General features: G+C 32.2%; 2 protein-coding genes across 9 annotated transcripts in view; one reads left to right on the forward strand and one right to left on the reverse strand.

Moving 5' to 3' along the window:
* LOC111509038 (uncharacterized) overlaps positions 1–5,732 on the forward strand; it is a 38,178-nt gene extending 32,446 nt beyond the window's left edge. Inside the window, exon 15 of one of the 2 annotated variants that reach the window (XM_074175640.1) lies at positions 1,744–5,732. In XM_074175640.1, the coding sequence (XP_074031741.1) occupies positions 1,744–1,754 (11 nt within the window). In that variant the 3' untranslated portion in view covers positions 1,755–5,732. Of the gene's footprint in view, positions 1–750; positions 1,127–1,743 lie in introns of those variants that run through there. The other variant, XM_074175639.1, reaches the window with a different exon arrangement.
* EcR (Ecdysone receptor) overlaps positions 3,692–16,130 on the reverse strand; it is a 494,390-nt gene continuing 481,951 nt past the window's right edge. For all 7 annotated transcript variants that reach the window (XM_074175644.1, XM_074175641.1, XM_074175642.1 and 4 more), the window contains 3 exons: positions 14,742–14,894; positions 12,187–12,409; positions 3,692–11,814 (listed from right to left, as the gene is read on the reverse strand). In XM_074175644.1, coding sequence (XP_074031745.1) covers positions 11,564–11,814; positions 12,187–12,409; positions 14,742–14,894 — 627 coding nt within the window. In that variant the 3' untranslated portion in view covers positions 3,692–11,563. The remainder of the gene's footprint in view (positions 11,815–12,186; positions 12,410–14,741; positions 14,895–16,130) is intronic.

Genomic DNA, 16,130 nt, shown 5'->3' on the forward strand with positions numbered 1-16,130 from the left:
AAACATATTTGACTTGTGCTCTAAGTACAATCAACTGGTGCACTATGATTGTTTCGTTTGGACTATTCCACTTGCGGTACAATAAATATGTCATCGCATAGGCATATGACATGGAGGTCCCAGAGTAACCCTTGAGAACATCACTATCTTTGGAGACTTGCAGCCAATATCACAGCTCGAGATTTTCCGTATTTATCTATTGGAGTATTCCAAAAATGAGCGAAAAATGTATCTTTTGCCTATTAGAACTTCCGCTGTCTGACTTTACATTCTTCAGAACTTGAAGAATGTATTGTTTTCTTTATGGTTGTTATATAATAAGACAAGATAGAGAATTGTCGTTTAGGGATAATGGGTACGGTGATTGGCTGCGAAATAAGATTTGAGAAACTAATTGAGGTAAGTGAAACTTCATGGCAGGTTTATCGGAGTCAGAAATGAGGTATTGATTTTTTTTCGCAGTCTCTTTGATACTCACTATCACACACAGTGTAATAAATACCTATTGCAAATTGTCTAAGAAGACGAGAAGAATATCTTCTTCACTAATTACTTTTTATTTTGGACGAACTCGACAAACACGAACTCCTCAATAGCTTCTGTCTTCTCTGCTGCTGACTATTTGTTCGTTCAAATCAGAAAGTCTACTTTAAGCCGAGATCTTTCAGAAATTAGTTCCTGTTGTCTCTTATTGCGGCCTTCTGAAAATAATCTTCACCAATCAGCAACAATTTTGCGCTTCTTTTCCAGGTGCACTTCCTTATGGAGATATGGAATGCAATGAGGTTATTCACTACCTCAAATCAGGGAGACGGTTGTGTCGTCCGGAAATTTGCACAGACGACTTGTACGATTTAATGCTGAGATGTTGGAGAGAACGGCCTGAAGACAGGCCATCTTTCAACGAAATGATCAATCAATTAGACGAGACGAAACGTCACGTATACTTGGAATTTCGGCAAATCAAGCCAGATTATGTTTTTCCGGAAACTTGTTCTGATGAGTAGAGTTACCTACGTATTTTAGCCTTAGATAGTATAGGATTCACGGTTTTAGTAATTTTTGTTGGTTTATGTTTTGAAGGTAAGTTACAGAGGAGTAGGTAATAAATACATTTTTCATATAAGGTGTATATAATTATTTCATTATAAAAATCGGATAAACCAATAAAATTATAATTTCAACTGGGTAAACTGAAGGATATTTTCAGTAGCCTTCAAAATTTTGCATTATGTGAAAGAATATCTGCACGACATAGGTGTCGTCCACTTGGTATCATAAATAGAACAATTCTGCTGAAATAATGATAATAATGGGTCTTTATTTTCGAATTACAAATAATTGAACAAAATGAATCAGGGAGGTTTGCGTGAAAGTGGTAGACAATGTTCTGTGACGAACGTTACAAGTTCAGAACAAATAAAATGAATAAAATGTAAAAATTATTGAAAATACTGAAAATCCCTGAAACCTTCGAAAACCCAAGAAAATAAAGCGATGAAATGTATTCACAACTCGCTATTTATAGAACCAACAAACCAATTATAACAAATATGAACATTCAAAAATTCAAAATTTCTGGTTCAATTCTACAATGAACGTTTCGAGTACAAACATAATAGCAAAAAGTGTTTTTTATATAATTCAATGTTTTTATAAAAGTTGTCGTTTCGAAAGTATTTTTTTCGTGTAATTTCATTGTTTATATGAAAGTAGTTGTTTTGAGAGGGCTTTTTCTTCCAGTTTGTGTCTGAAAGTTATTTCTTTACATAATCTACACATCTATGTGAAGAGTTACTACTGTTTTTGGCAAGTGAATTGGATTGGGATGTGGGGGTTGAGCAAACCAGCCATCGTATGTCTGCTTCCACGTAGCCCCGCTGGATACAGTAATGACAGAATCACTTGTGACAGAATCTTGGAAAAAATAAATAATTGAAAACATAGAAAAACTGTATTTTTTTGTGATATTCAAACATATTTTTCGAATTCCAACCAAGTTTTCAGTATATAAGATGGAAACTATTTCAACAAATCATTGTAGATCCTGCTGTCGATATATTTTGTTTTTCAGACAACACGCTTGGGTTACAAGGGCATCCTAACGATGGCTTAACCCTAATCCAATAACTGAACCTAAAAAAAAAAGTTTGGTGGTGCAGCCAGGAAACGACTGAGTCGGGGTACCTTATGAAACTGCCTTGCACTTTGGTGCAAGTAATGATTCACCAAAACCAGAGGCGAAAAAGCCCTGAACGGTTGAATCTAAGGCATCGTCAGGTGTAGCTGACATGCAAAAACCCTCATATGGGAAGGTTGTCGCGGGTATCAAGGTGGGAATCTTGCTTCTTGACTATCCAACTACCTCATTAACGATGAAACAGCAGAGCATATACTTTGTGCCTGCCCCGCTGGGAACCGAATCAGGTTTTTAGAGTTCGGCAGAGCCGAACCTTACCTACTTCTTTTGAAATTGATTGCTTCTTTCCTTTCTTTGAAAAATTCCCACATTTTTTGTACAAAGATGGAGAAATAGAAAGCTTAATCCTTTCTTTCCCAAAAATTGATCTCTCCTAAAAACATACTTCTTTCAATTCTCAAATGAAAAGTGAAGTTGGTTCAATTCCATTATTATTCACTGGAATAACAATTTATAACAGTCTGTACAAATACATAATGAACAAAAATTTTTCCACTCAATTCAAAAAAACTTTAGGTATCTTAGTATTTTATATCTATGGAAAAAATTAATAGTTTGGTATTTCATCTAGTTCCACTGTTTCTATATAAACATATAATGTTTCTGGTTAACGTAAAAACAAATTTAAAAACAGATTAAGTTAGTATTATCAATAATGACAAATATTGTGAGCAAAAAGTTATAAAAAAACCTGTGAGAGCGCTAATTTGCAAAGTTAAACAATATTGTGACCTGAAATTTCTTATTTTAGGTCAGAATTGATAAAGTTTATTTGACAACGTATATTTTCATTTCACATTTTTATTGTTTTAATACAACTGACAGTACACGTATTGCTTAAACCAGTTGTCAATTCATTTCAGGTCACTTTTGGTTTTCTTTACAATTTAGCGTTATTACAATTTTTGCTATTCTTTGCTCATTTTTCTTACATTACTTTCGTTTTTCACTAACTCAACTGACTTTTTGGTCCATTATTTCAAGTATTTTCAATAATTTCACTTTCGATAAATTACCAGCACTTTCAGATATATCCCTGACCATGGCTCACAATAAAAAATGACCAGATTACATTTTTGGCAGTTTACTTCATCTCCTAAAGACGCCGACTTGGTTGTTGAAAAGCGCGTCGATTAGAGTAATGCAGTTCTGGTGTTTAGGAACAGCGCTTGGTTTTGATTCATCCTACCCTAGACCCTAGAGCTTCCAGTTTTACCTTTCATTATCAACACTCTTTTGAACAATGTACCTATTACCGAACCTCTACATTTCAATAGTTGGTACTTTCATGAAAACATTGTTGGAGCTGTTGGGTACTGATATCATCAGGTATAGCTAGTTTTAGCTTGAGGAATTTATTTAGTGCTATTATATTTCCTCCTTGAATTCGTCAATATGATCAAGAATGCCTCAATTTGAATGGATTCCAGTAAAAAAATTATAACTATTCACATTCACGCTTTCAGGGATGTAAAAATGAAACACTGTAAGTCTTATTAATTTACTGTTTACTGCACAAAATATATCATCGAACATGTCATTCTTACAACACTCGATTTTACAGTACAAGTCATGTTGCAGGTCGACTGTGATAAGGCATAAGCACTTCCAACAGCCATAAAAAATAAAATATAGAGTCTGTACAACAGTAAATTAACTATATAGGTATCATTTATATATAAAACAAAAGTTTATGGCTGTTGGAGGAGTCTTATAATAAAACGACAGCAAAAGATGTCATCGGTTTTCAGCTATGTATAATACTGCCACTCAGTATTCTCTGTATAAAATTAACACATGATAATTAATAAATCTTGATATACAGACTTAATAATTAATATATAAAAAAGTAAATTAGTAAAATTTGTACATATTGCACTTTCTCAATTAATCTAATTATATTCACTCTTAGTAGGAATGGCCCCTATTGCAAAAGCAGGAATTTAAATATAAAAAGGTATCTTTTCTCGAAATCGAAGTGTACAACTGAATCCTGCTTAGACAAAAGAGGGTTAACAAAAAGGGTCCAAACTTAATATATTTATACGTTTTCAACAAAGTGACTGAAATTATTTTTACCACAATATTTACATTACTATACACGCTTTAGAATAGGAAATCATTGAAAAAGGATAAAAAATGTTTATTCAACAAATTCACATCCTACTATAATTAAAATTTAACACACATAATTATCGAAATGAATATCACATTAGTGCATATTGATGGAAAAAAAAATATAATCCCTCAAAGGAAAAATTTTTCAAGAGATATTCAGATAAATATAATCAAGAAGTCCTATAATGTCAATTTCTGGTTGAACCTCCAAATTCAATTACCCCAGACACTTTTTAAAATTATATTATTTAAACATCATTCGAGAAGGAATTTGGACCATTTATGGCATTAAATGTAGGTATCACTTTCCAAAAATTGAAAAAATTCTGAATTGTCCTTTAAGGTTATCTTTACCAGACTTATTTTTCAAAAATATGTCAAGTTGCAAATATGCAAGTTGAAATATGTAGTGACATGCTACTATTGTGGCTAATCCATACACCAAACTTTGATTTCGTATTTTACTTTAGGAAAGTTAACGTTTATCTACACCAGTTGAATGTGAATTTATGTAAATTTAAAATACTTTCAGTTTACGAGACACAAATAAAACTATAAAATGCACAAAAAATTCAGTAGTCTGTGTTCTGATTTGAATAACATTTTGAGAATGAGTATTAAAAAACGTTCAAATTAAAAACAGAAAATTGCCAGTCAACTCCCAAAGTTCTTCAAATTTTTTCTGTATCTGACAAAAAAATTCTGCTGCCAATTTCTCATTTTGGTTCAGTATTTCTTTTAGATTTCAAAGTTTCAACGATTTCCTGTCCTAAAGTGATTTCAAAAGAAATCAGTAAAAAGAGTCCATTCTAATAGAAGAATAATATAATCTGTTAAGTGTTAAAAGATCATAAATAAAAGATAAGTTTTCAATGAATTATTCCCGCTTTCCCTCAAAATCTGATCTTCTCTATTACCTTCCACCATTTATCAAACATCTCATTGCGAGATTTCGACAGATAATTCGAACACAAACACGATTAACAGTACAGTCCTTTTTTTAAATATATTTTTAACGAATCCATGCAGCCATCCTTACTTCTAGGACAAACATACATTTACGAAAAACTACAGTTAACCTGATGGCAGTCCAAAAAATTTGGCAGTGTAAAATGTACAAAATGAGGCAAAGAACATGGTTTTTCTTCAAACAAGTTTGAACTAAAAGTTCCAAGCTCTTCAACACAGTTTTTATTCGAGTCTGCTTTTCTAGTAAAAACCAGTTTCCTTGTCACTACTTGTCAATTTATTTCGAAGTTTGTGCCGGATTTATCCAAGACTTTCTTAAGTATTAATAGCTTTCTGTCTGGTATTCAAAAAGTCGATAAAAATTACATTAGACTGCATGGATTTAAAGGAGATACCTTCTAGAATATCTGAATCAAGTTTCACAACAGTAAGTATTATTATTATTATTTAAAAAAACCTTTATTGGTGTCTCTCCGTCGAGCAAGTATCTCTTCAGAAAGGATGTACCAAATATACAAGTGATAAACTGCGAAGTTAGAAATAAAATATTGGTACTTACTGTCTCACAAATCTCATAACAAATATTTTGCGAGATTTGTTATTAATGGAAAAATCAATAACAACCTTCAATTTGGTTATGAATTAATAGGTGGAGAGCAAAACAAGTTGTGATTGAATTTTTTATTTGAAAATTGGATGGATTAAAATGGACGAAATATTAATTTCAGAATGAATTGCATGTTTCTGCGAAAAACCAAATTACTCGCTAATGATCAGTTATTGCAGAAGGCATCTTCCATAGACATCAAATGAGACACTAGGTATCATGACAAATATGATGATGTAGTGAGAGACAGGGTCACTGCTGGCAGTGAATACAAACTTATCACTCAGTATCACTATGCCAGTAATATTATTAATATCAATTTTAAAAAAAGGTTGGTTGGGGGCAATTGTTTCGAATTTGATTGTTATTCTTCAGGCCTCTGTAATAACAAGTACCTCCAACAATACAAATCACTTTATAACTGTTGTCATTCCAATGTTATAAGAATCAATAATAAATTGATATAATTTTGCTAAAAACCATCACATATATTACATAAATGAAACCATTAGAAACACCATAATAACAAAAAATAATTATTAAATGAATCGAAATATGTTGAACTAGGGCCACTGAGATCTCTTTCAGGCTTGACACTATCTTGTTTAAGGATATGTATCATTTTGCTCAAAAGTGTATTGGATAAATATGGTTGGACATGCCAGATGTTTAAAATAAAAAATGTGTCAATGACCTCTTTCATGTTCAACAAAGGCTGTGGAATTATTGATATATAATTTCTCTGTACTCTGAAACTCGTGTTTTATGATGATGTGCAGTTTGACCGACATAGTTTCCACAGTTCAATTTGTAGACTATGTTGAATTGCATGTCTACAACATAGTTTACAAATTGAACTGTGGAAACTATGTCGGTCAAACCGCACATCATCATAAAACACGAGTTTCAGAGAACATGAAGAGTTCTGAGAAATTATATATGAAGAATTCCATAGCCCTTGATGAAAGTGAAAGAGAGAGAGGGCGCTTCTGACTGGTCTAGAAGAGATGTTGATGGCCTCAATACAGAATAGTTCAGTGAAATAGCAAAATAATTCCTTTTTTTCATAACCGTTCTTCATCAATATTGTAGATAAAGCTATTCGTTCATTTCATATCATTTGTGATTGTTTATGAAGAAAATCTATTTTTAAAATGGAAAAACTCCTTTTCAGTAATTTGATTAAAACTTTATTACTCATCCTCATAACTGTATTGTATCATGAGAGGTATATCCCAACCCACCTTTTTGTTGAGTGAATCACTGTATCACTAGACTAGCTAACTCATTAATATCAATTTACAGTGATAAATGGCTAGATATTTTAAAAATTTCCGAAATCGTGAATGAAATTTTCGTATATTACTAAAAATCTTATAGGTTAGGGTTGTAATTGAACCAATGATCCTGAGTGATATGACAAACGTAAGGAGTCAACCGATTGCTGTAGAATATTAACAATTTCCTGAAAAACTTTGTACCATGATAATTTGTACACTTATTCAATAGGGTGAATCTATCTAATATAAAATCTGCAGATCTCTCGAGGATAAATAATATACTTCTGAATAATTTACAAACAACTTTCTACATCGAAAGGCCATCTGAATATAAGAATCACATCACAAACTAGACGCTGTAAGATACTGGCGAATCTCTTATATATTATATTGCCAGTATTATTTTATTACCTGATGACAAAAGGTTTTTAGGTTGACTCCTGAGTAAACAAATATGTGCTTTTGAAAGTCTAGTTGAAACAAATGTCTAACAGAACAATATAAATAAACAATTAAAAGTGACATAATGGACATTTTTCAAACAGGTGATCAGATCTTTGAAACAATAAAAAAATGTCAAACTGAAGCTAATGGGAAAACACATGAACAAAACATGAACTTGTAACAACCAGACTTTCTCCTATAAGGCATTAGATGGCGCAAGAATCATGTGATTGAATGAAAATACGTCTGTCTCATTTATGAAAATATGTTTATCTACATCGATGAAAAATATGTTTATATGTATGTAAATAGTAAATGTAATGCTTCTGTCAGAAGAGCAGAAAATCTAGAATTTGTTTCCTTCACAATTTTCGAAAACTAATTTCTCTGAGAAAAATAGTAGATCTTGAAGATAATTCATTGCCTGCTGCATTTCGTTGCTATCTTCATAAAGTCAAAGTTTTTCTGAGTAAATTCAAAGTGGGTGTGAAAAATGAGTTCTTCTATTCATCAGCTCTTCCCTATGACCGGTAATGCTCAAAAGTCTTTGTTTGCGACATATAACTTATTGTGAAGAATGATATATGATTCATCAGTTTTTGGGAAAGACAGTTTTTGGTTTTCTATTACTCCATCTTGATACAAAAAAGGATGAGGGAATCTTCCAAAGAAAGGAAGGAAGTAATCAATTTGAAAATTAGTAGCTCTATACATGGATGTGTAGATCATGCAAAGAAGTAACTTTCAGACACAAACTAAAAGAAAGTCCTCCTGAAACAGCTACTTTCATATAAACATTGAATTACACGAAAGAAAAAAATTCTTTTGAAACATTCCTGGCATAGATATCATGCCGCAAAACTAAATTTGTTTCAGAGAAGTGAGAATATGGTAAAATTTGTGGCTAGAAAATAATTTTCTCTGAAAGTCTCTGAATTGTTATCATACTTGCATAATCTATGAACCAAACAAAAGAAATAAAATACGATCAAACAAAACTGAAACTTTTTTGTATGTGACCAAATAATTCAATATAATTTTGATTGTCAAGTTGTATTTCGAGTATGAAAGTGAAGGAGATTTTCCAAATCATTTTCAAAGGATGATTCAAAAGAAAATGTGGTGGAAGGCAAACTATATATCTTGCAGCAGTCAAAATTAGTTTGAGTGTTGTATCAAGGATTAATACATACATAACTATAGGAAAATAAATATTTCGAAATAAAATCTTGAAATATTCACCTCTTCCAACGTACATACACAGTAGGTTCTGGTAAATGCCTGCCGGAAAACAATTACTTCTCTGGCTAATACCTCGACATTTCTCTGTTGATAGAAATTCAGGTTTGTAGGAATTTTCCCAAAACTCATAATTTGAATTAAAATTGTTCGAGTTATTAATCAAAAACTGTTAAAATTAATGTGCATCGAAGTTTGACAATGAATATCTTTCAAACGGTTACTTCAATCGACTAATCATAAGAGACCATTTTTGTAGAAGTGAATTTTTGTTAACCAGTTATAAAATTCACAAGAAAAAAATCTGCCTGAAAATAACCAAACGTCAGCCATTAATAACTTTTGAACAGTCAGTTTTACAAAAAAATTATAAGAGATTTTTTTTGAGAATTCAATTTACTATGAATATATGAGAAATATTTTTTCCAAATAGTATTTTTTTCTTCCTAATCATGAGGAAAAAATGAAAAACTGACAGGCGGAGGACTTGTCTATTAAAATTAAGAGCTAATTGTTGGAGATACCAATCTACCAATCTATTTGTCAGAGTATGAAGAGAAAAAAAAATTATCGATTTTTTTGGCCCACCAGAAAGCTGAAGTAAAACGTCTTCGATTTGAAAGATTCATTGCAAAAGCAGAAATTAATTTCATTCGATCTATACGACCAATTGATAGACCAGTTTCGGGTACTGGCCCCATCATCAGTACCGGACATGGTCTCTTCAGAACTTTGTGAATCGTCTGAGTATCACGACCAAACAAATATAATTCCACCTAGTCATGAACTCTTTCTGCAGTTGATTCAGTGGGAGGTCCACTGCTTCACCTGCAGACAAAGGCAGGAAACAATTGCATATTCTCCAGGGTGAGAGTCGAAATAATGAATAATATTTCGGAGAGGTGCATATGACATGCTCCAGGTTCAGGTGAAAACAACTTTCCCCTTGCCTCTCATGTAAGACCTACGACTTTGTAGGAACGTGTGGCAGATACCCGACGGAAAAACAACAACTAATCCAGTTAATGCCGCTCAGAAAGTAAAACCATCAGGTACGTGTGCAACTTTTTCGATTTGGAAGATTCGTCGCAAGTTATTTCCCACCATGAAAAGCAGAAATTAATTTCATTCACTCTATCGCACATGTCTACAAACTAGTAAGGCCTACTTACTGAGAAAATATACTTGGCAACTCACACATTCAGGAACCATCTAAGGGCTAATATTCACAGTCTATTCAGAGGACACCTGAACAAAATAAGGCTGTATAAGGGAGACCTCAGTTGCACATAATGCAACAAAGGGACAAAGTTAGTTTGGCTACTTAATATATAAAACATCTCCCAAGTAACAGCAATAAAAAAAAAGGTTTACAGGAGAGGAAAGGACTTGGTAATATTTTTGAAATATTCTGGCTCCTATTGAATTCAACAAAACTCAAAAGATATGGTACTACTCTCAGATGTATCAGTCTAGAGCTATTTGAAAGAGTTAACAACAATGTTCATCCATTTCACAAGAATGAAGTGTTGGAGAGTTCTTAATTTATAGGTTTTCGATAACTTACCATCACTTCGGGAGGTTTTGAATGGTCATCGAGTAATTGATGAGGTATTGGCAAAAAATACCGTGTACCTATAATAATTAGGTGAAAGACGACTTGTAGTTCATTTCTTTTCTTAAACATTCTCTCTAGAAAAATTTTTATACGTTATTAGGAATTGAAAGTGAGTTGAGTTACTTTAGACTTTCAGGTTGCGCAAATACTAAATGAAAATTTAACTTTATGACACAATTGGGAAAAGATCAACAAAAGTTGTGAGTGAACTGATGATTCAAGTTTTTCGCTCTTCAGGTTCTAACTAGCTGCAGAAAGTCTAATGGCGGAAACTATATAGTATAAAAAATGAGTAGACTACTAACTACACATCCAAAGAGTTAAACATCAATAGTTTTTCAAGGCAGGAAAGTCTATAAAGTGGTTATAATACCTATATACGCAGACTCATGCCCATGTTAAATGGCACACGTCAAAATAGCACTGTTCAGAGACGTTACGTTTGAATCACTTCACTTCCACTCTCATGCGTTTCGGACGGCTGCTAATTTTTGTATCCACTTTGTGTTTTCGAAGTAATTCGGCCCTCCATTTTCCAAAATCGGTGCATAAAAACCAATTAAAAACTAAATTGCACTTTTGAATCTTCGTTTTCTAGATCATCCCTCTTTACTACATCATCTTCTTCTGTCTGACATTTCTCTTTTTTTTAGTCGTCGTTTTTTGCTTGCACCAGCCCTCAGACTTATGATCCTTGTTTTCGTGAAGGCACCTTGTATATATTTTTCAGTCCAATCCAGTCTTACCAATTAAGTAAGCATTTTGCCAAGATAAAGTTTTATAAAAGTTTCATAGAGGTTTATAAAATCTACGTATAGTTTGATTCTTATACGAAAAATCGAGCTACGAAATTTATAACTCAATAACATTTTCTAGGTGCCGTCGAGTGTTAGTAGTAAAAAAAAAGAATAAATTTATATTTCACAGCCAGCATTGGTGGTGCATTGTCCAACTGCCATTTTTCGTTATTAAGTGATCCGATTCCTTTCTTCTATTATGTACATCAACGAAAATAAAACAAACGAACAGTAAAACAAAGTAGCACCACCCTTTCCGGGTTCTCCGGGTTTTTGTCTCATTCTCTTCTACTATGTCTTCATGTCGACGTCCCATATTTCTGCTAAGAACGGAGGTAACTTTTTGTTCTTCAGTTTCAAACTGAAGCACATTTCTGAATTCTGATTACCAAGAGTTCGGAGTTCCGTCAGTACGGACAATAGTTTTGCAAAAATAGTACCCGGTTTGGGCTTCCTCCGATTGTCAACATAGGCCCTCAGCGCTTCTAGGTATATCTCCTGGATTTTCTCCACTTTCCAGCCTTCAATAAGGGCTGGACGTTCTGAAAACAAAAAAAAAATAATGGTTATAGATATCTATTTGAGTAAGGACGATGACATCTTGCCGTACGAAGCGCCATCTATGGGATTGGCAGAGAACTCAATCCTCAAATACCAAAGATGAATGAAACATCTATTTGAAATAATTATACAGTGTGTTCCAGGATGAAATTTAATGGTATTACTATCATTATTACTATCATATTATCATTACTATCTTCAAAAATGTAACTTATTTTAAAATATTCCTGTTATTATTTATAAAAAAGTATAGTAATCTACTCGCTTAAACTTCAATCTCAGAGGTAATGTTTATATTTCCCGCTCGTTGACTAATATACTATAATTTGATCATATGTATATTTAGTACTTACCTGAAAATATCACAATGGCGGTAAGCAGAGCATATTCGGCATTATCGACTTTCATGGAATACATAGTCCGGCAAAAATGAAGCAGATCTTCAATGGTCTCCCCCATGCCAGCCAGATTGTAGCTATCTCTGGAGTAAGGTTGGTTATTCACAAATAAAATAGAATCTGTTTGAAAGTCATATCGCCTGGCCATTCTGAACATCATCACTTCACTTGAACAGGCCTGTGAACAAACAAGAGATTCTTACTGTTGAAAGCAAACTTCAATTTTCAAGATAAGGAAAAAATGCAATCAAAACTCTTTATGACGACATCACTTATAACAACATATGGGTTATAATGACCAAAATTATAGGTCTGGGCTGAATGCTTTATGAACTATTCATAAAAAACATTGCTAAATACGTCATTGGTTATTAGGACATTGAGTATTAAGCAAACACATTTACTTAATTGTAGTGCCCAAAAGTCAACAGATAATGAATCATCATAAATGTGAACAATAACAAGCATTCAGAGTGTGTTGTAATTTTGGGAAACAAAATGTGCAGACCAAGTGCAGAGAGTAAATGGTCAGAAGGTTTTATCAGTCTGTTAGTGAGTACTTGAAGGGAAATTATGACAATATACTAATAAAATTCGGATGCTCAACATAAATGTTCCAAAAAAAGTGAAATTCAGTATTTTATGAATATTTTACAATAGGCATCTACATGTAAATCCCTTGTTGTTTTTTATTACATTTTATACATTTATAGATACAATAAATATTGTAAACACTACTTCTGTTTCTTCTTTTATTTTTAATATTCTTATAGTCCCGTCACATAAACAAAAAAATGTAGAGGTTAACCTCGTAATGAGAAATAATTAGCTGTAAACCCATATACACCTTAAGAGTTATCTCATATGTAACCTGTTAATAATTTTAATTTATTGACTAATAAATAATACAATTTTTTTATATTTCATCAATTTTACAACTTTATACAAGATATTATTCACAGAGATTCACAGTTGACCTTGCATTACAGAGAGTATGGCTGAGCGCTGCGCGTAATCCGCCCTATATCTAAAAAAAGGTCAGGCATATGAATAAAATTTTCAAACAAAATTTGTCGCAAATTGTATGCCGAAATTATCCCGAAAAACTGATTTTTGTGTCCTTTGACCTTGAATAACTTCCGGCGCAGACACGAGATTATATGAGACTTTAGAGACAACTTTTAGAATACCAAAATGAAGGTGTGTAAGAGTCTACAGCTTATTTTCTCTCATTTCGAGATGAAACATCTAATATGACTGGACTATTATTACAATATGTGAAATTATGAGCAAGGGAAATTTGTATATTCACTGAAAATGTCGCCGCTTATTAGGACTATCGGTTTTTATGACCGAATATCGGTGGTCCCTTATATGGCGTAATAACCGATTATGATTGTATAAATGATCATGTGGAAATGATTGAAAAATGGCTACATGACTCTAATTTTTCAAGTAACAGTATACATGATCTTCAAACAAAAAAAAAAGAACGATAATGAAGCAGATAGTATTGGAATTTTTGGCGAAAACTAAATCAATTGAACACACTATACCTATACCAGAACAAAAAAACTGTCTCTCGACGCACATTCTGCTATCACACTTACCATAATCGGGAGATGATAAAACGAGTTTCATGTATATATCAAACTGAATGTCCAAGTACGAACTAATGAATCTACTTGAAAAGCATAAATATTTAGGATTATTGATTGACAAAGATTTCAATGTTGACAGTCATTTGAATAAAATCAAAGACCCAATTATATCACAGATGGATGTAGCCGTTACTTTGTGGTAGGAGATCACCATGAATAATAAGAAATGAAAATATGTTTTTTACCACTTTTATTTGTAACTAGAGTTACTACAGTTTCGTCCTTTAAGAACATTTTTGAACTTTTACATTGAACTTATACAAATAAAAGTGGTAAAAAACATAGAATTTTTCATTTCTCATTTGTTCATAAAAACATGTCATTAAAGATATATAGTCATCTGATTGATGTGGGCATCACAAACTTATTAGGTAAATATAAATTTTAGCTTTTACAAGAAAGTGGCTGACTTTGTTTTTTATTTGTGGAACAACAATTTTGGAGAATCTTTTTTTTGGCCATAGTCCAAGTTCCACCATGACTTAAACGAACATAGGTTATCATAATAGGTATAATTTCTTAATATTCCTAATTGAAAAAAATAACACTAATATTTTGAATGTGATTCACAAGTTCAATTGCACGAGTTATGTTTATTTATTTTGTCTCTTTTCTCAACCAAAGATAATAATGAAACATACAAATGAGAGAGCAATATATTGAAGATGACAGATGTTGATCTCAGTTTGTGGTAAGCATAGTTTTTCAAAGACAAATATTTGGGGTTGTTACACACGAGAATCATTGAAATATCTATTTCTGTATGTCAAATATAACCAGTTTTGCAAAAAACTATAGTATAGAAAATCTATGTTTAGGTTTTTATATTATGCAGAAAAAATGTTTCACCTTCAGGAGGGCAATTTGGTCTTCTCGGAGCAGTTTGTCAAAGCCTGGTAACCTCTTTGCAAACTCCACAATCAGTTGCACTGTCAGTATGGTGATCTCCGTAATATGTCTAAACCGAACATCACACTGATCTTCACTTTCAAGGGGTTGATTCTGAAAAGAGAGAAATGATTTTCAAATAAAGATGCACTATGATGATTTCAACTTTTTTACGTTCATTTTCAAAACGTAACATTGAGTCGAGGCTATTCATTCTATTAACATTAATTAAGGACTAAAGTCAAATTGAATGTCATGCGAGTTGGCACTTCATAGTATCCTGTCACCGGTTATTGATGTTAATTTCATTGATTCAGAATCAATGCTGTTGTTTGTGTAATTTTATGGTTTCTTTTCTGAAAAAATATAAATGTTTGTCTTGATAGAAACACACACATGTGATATGTAGATAAATGAAATTAACAAGTTGAAATATACATTTCAGTAAAAAAAGAAGACTTCTCTTCCAGCACCACATATTCATACTAAAAATGGATGATTATTCAAATACTCACAGGATACAGTCCGCTATGGATATAAATAGTAGAAATTTAAACGAAAACTTTAAAAAATATCAAAATCATTAACAATTGTCATCTGATTTTATTTTATCGAACTTGAATGAACAAAGTTCCAGGCCTAGTTTATCTTACTTGTATATTTTCAGTGATATAAAAAATAGATAGTTTCAGAAATAAGAATAATAGAATGAAGCACCTGTATCTGCAGATGAACTAGAATAACTTTTAGTGATACCACCAGGTCCCCAAAACTTGAAATTGAGTTTTCTAAATAGAATATAAAGGAGTTGATTTGATGAAAGTAACGAAATAGGGGACAATCAGGCTCAGACGTTTAATTCGAAACGTATGGTTCAATCAAATTAAATCAAAATATACTTTATTGTCCGAAGATTTGCTTCTTATTGACAAAGTCCAAGAAATACAATGTTAATATAAAAAAAGTACTAAAAAAGTATAAATGTAGATATAAAAAAGTTCCAAAAAGCATGAATGTAAATATAAAAAAGTTCTAAAAATGTATAGATAAAATACCACCACGTATAAAGTGATAGAACAAAGAATAAATTGCTAATATATTGTTGAAAGGATTCGCTAAAATACTCTTCCAAACTATAATAGGGTCTATCAATGAGTAGGTTCTTCACCGCCTTTTTGAAATGAATATTTCTTGAATTTGCAGATCTCATTTCTAATGGTGAATGATTGAACAATTTACCACCATTATAGTACATGGAATCCTTGATTAAATTCGAAGTTGGGATGGGAAGTCTAAAGGTATAATTGCTATTGCGAGTAGCATAAGGAGTAGAAGCAAAGTTAAACTTCG

The sequence above is a fragment of the Leptinotarsa decemlineata genome, unplaced genomic scaffold, assembly GCF_025532065.1.
Source record: "Leptinotarsa decemlineata unplaced genomic scaffold, Ldec_3_MD MMD2_tig00001064_RagTag_RagTag, whole genome shotgun sequence".
In the NCBI taxonomy this organism is placed as follows: domain Eukaryota; kingdom Metazoa; phylum Arthropoda; class Insecta; order Coleoptera; family Chrysomelidae; genus Leptinotarsa; species Leptinotarsa decemlineata.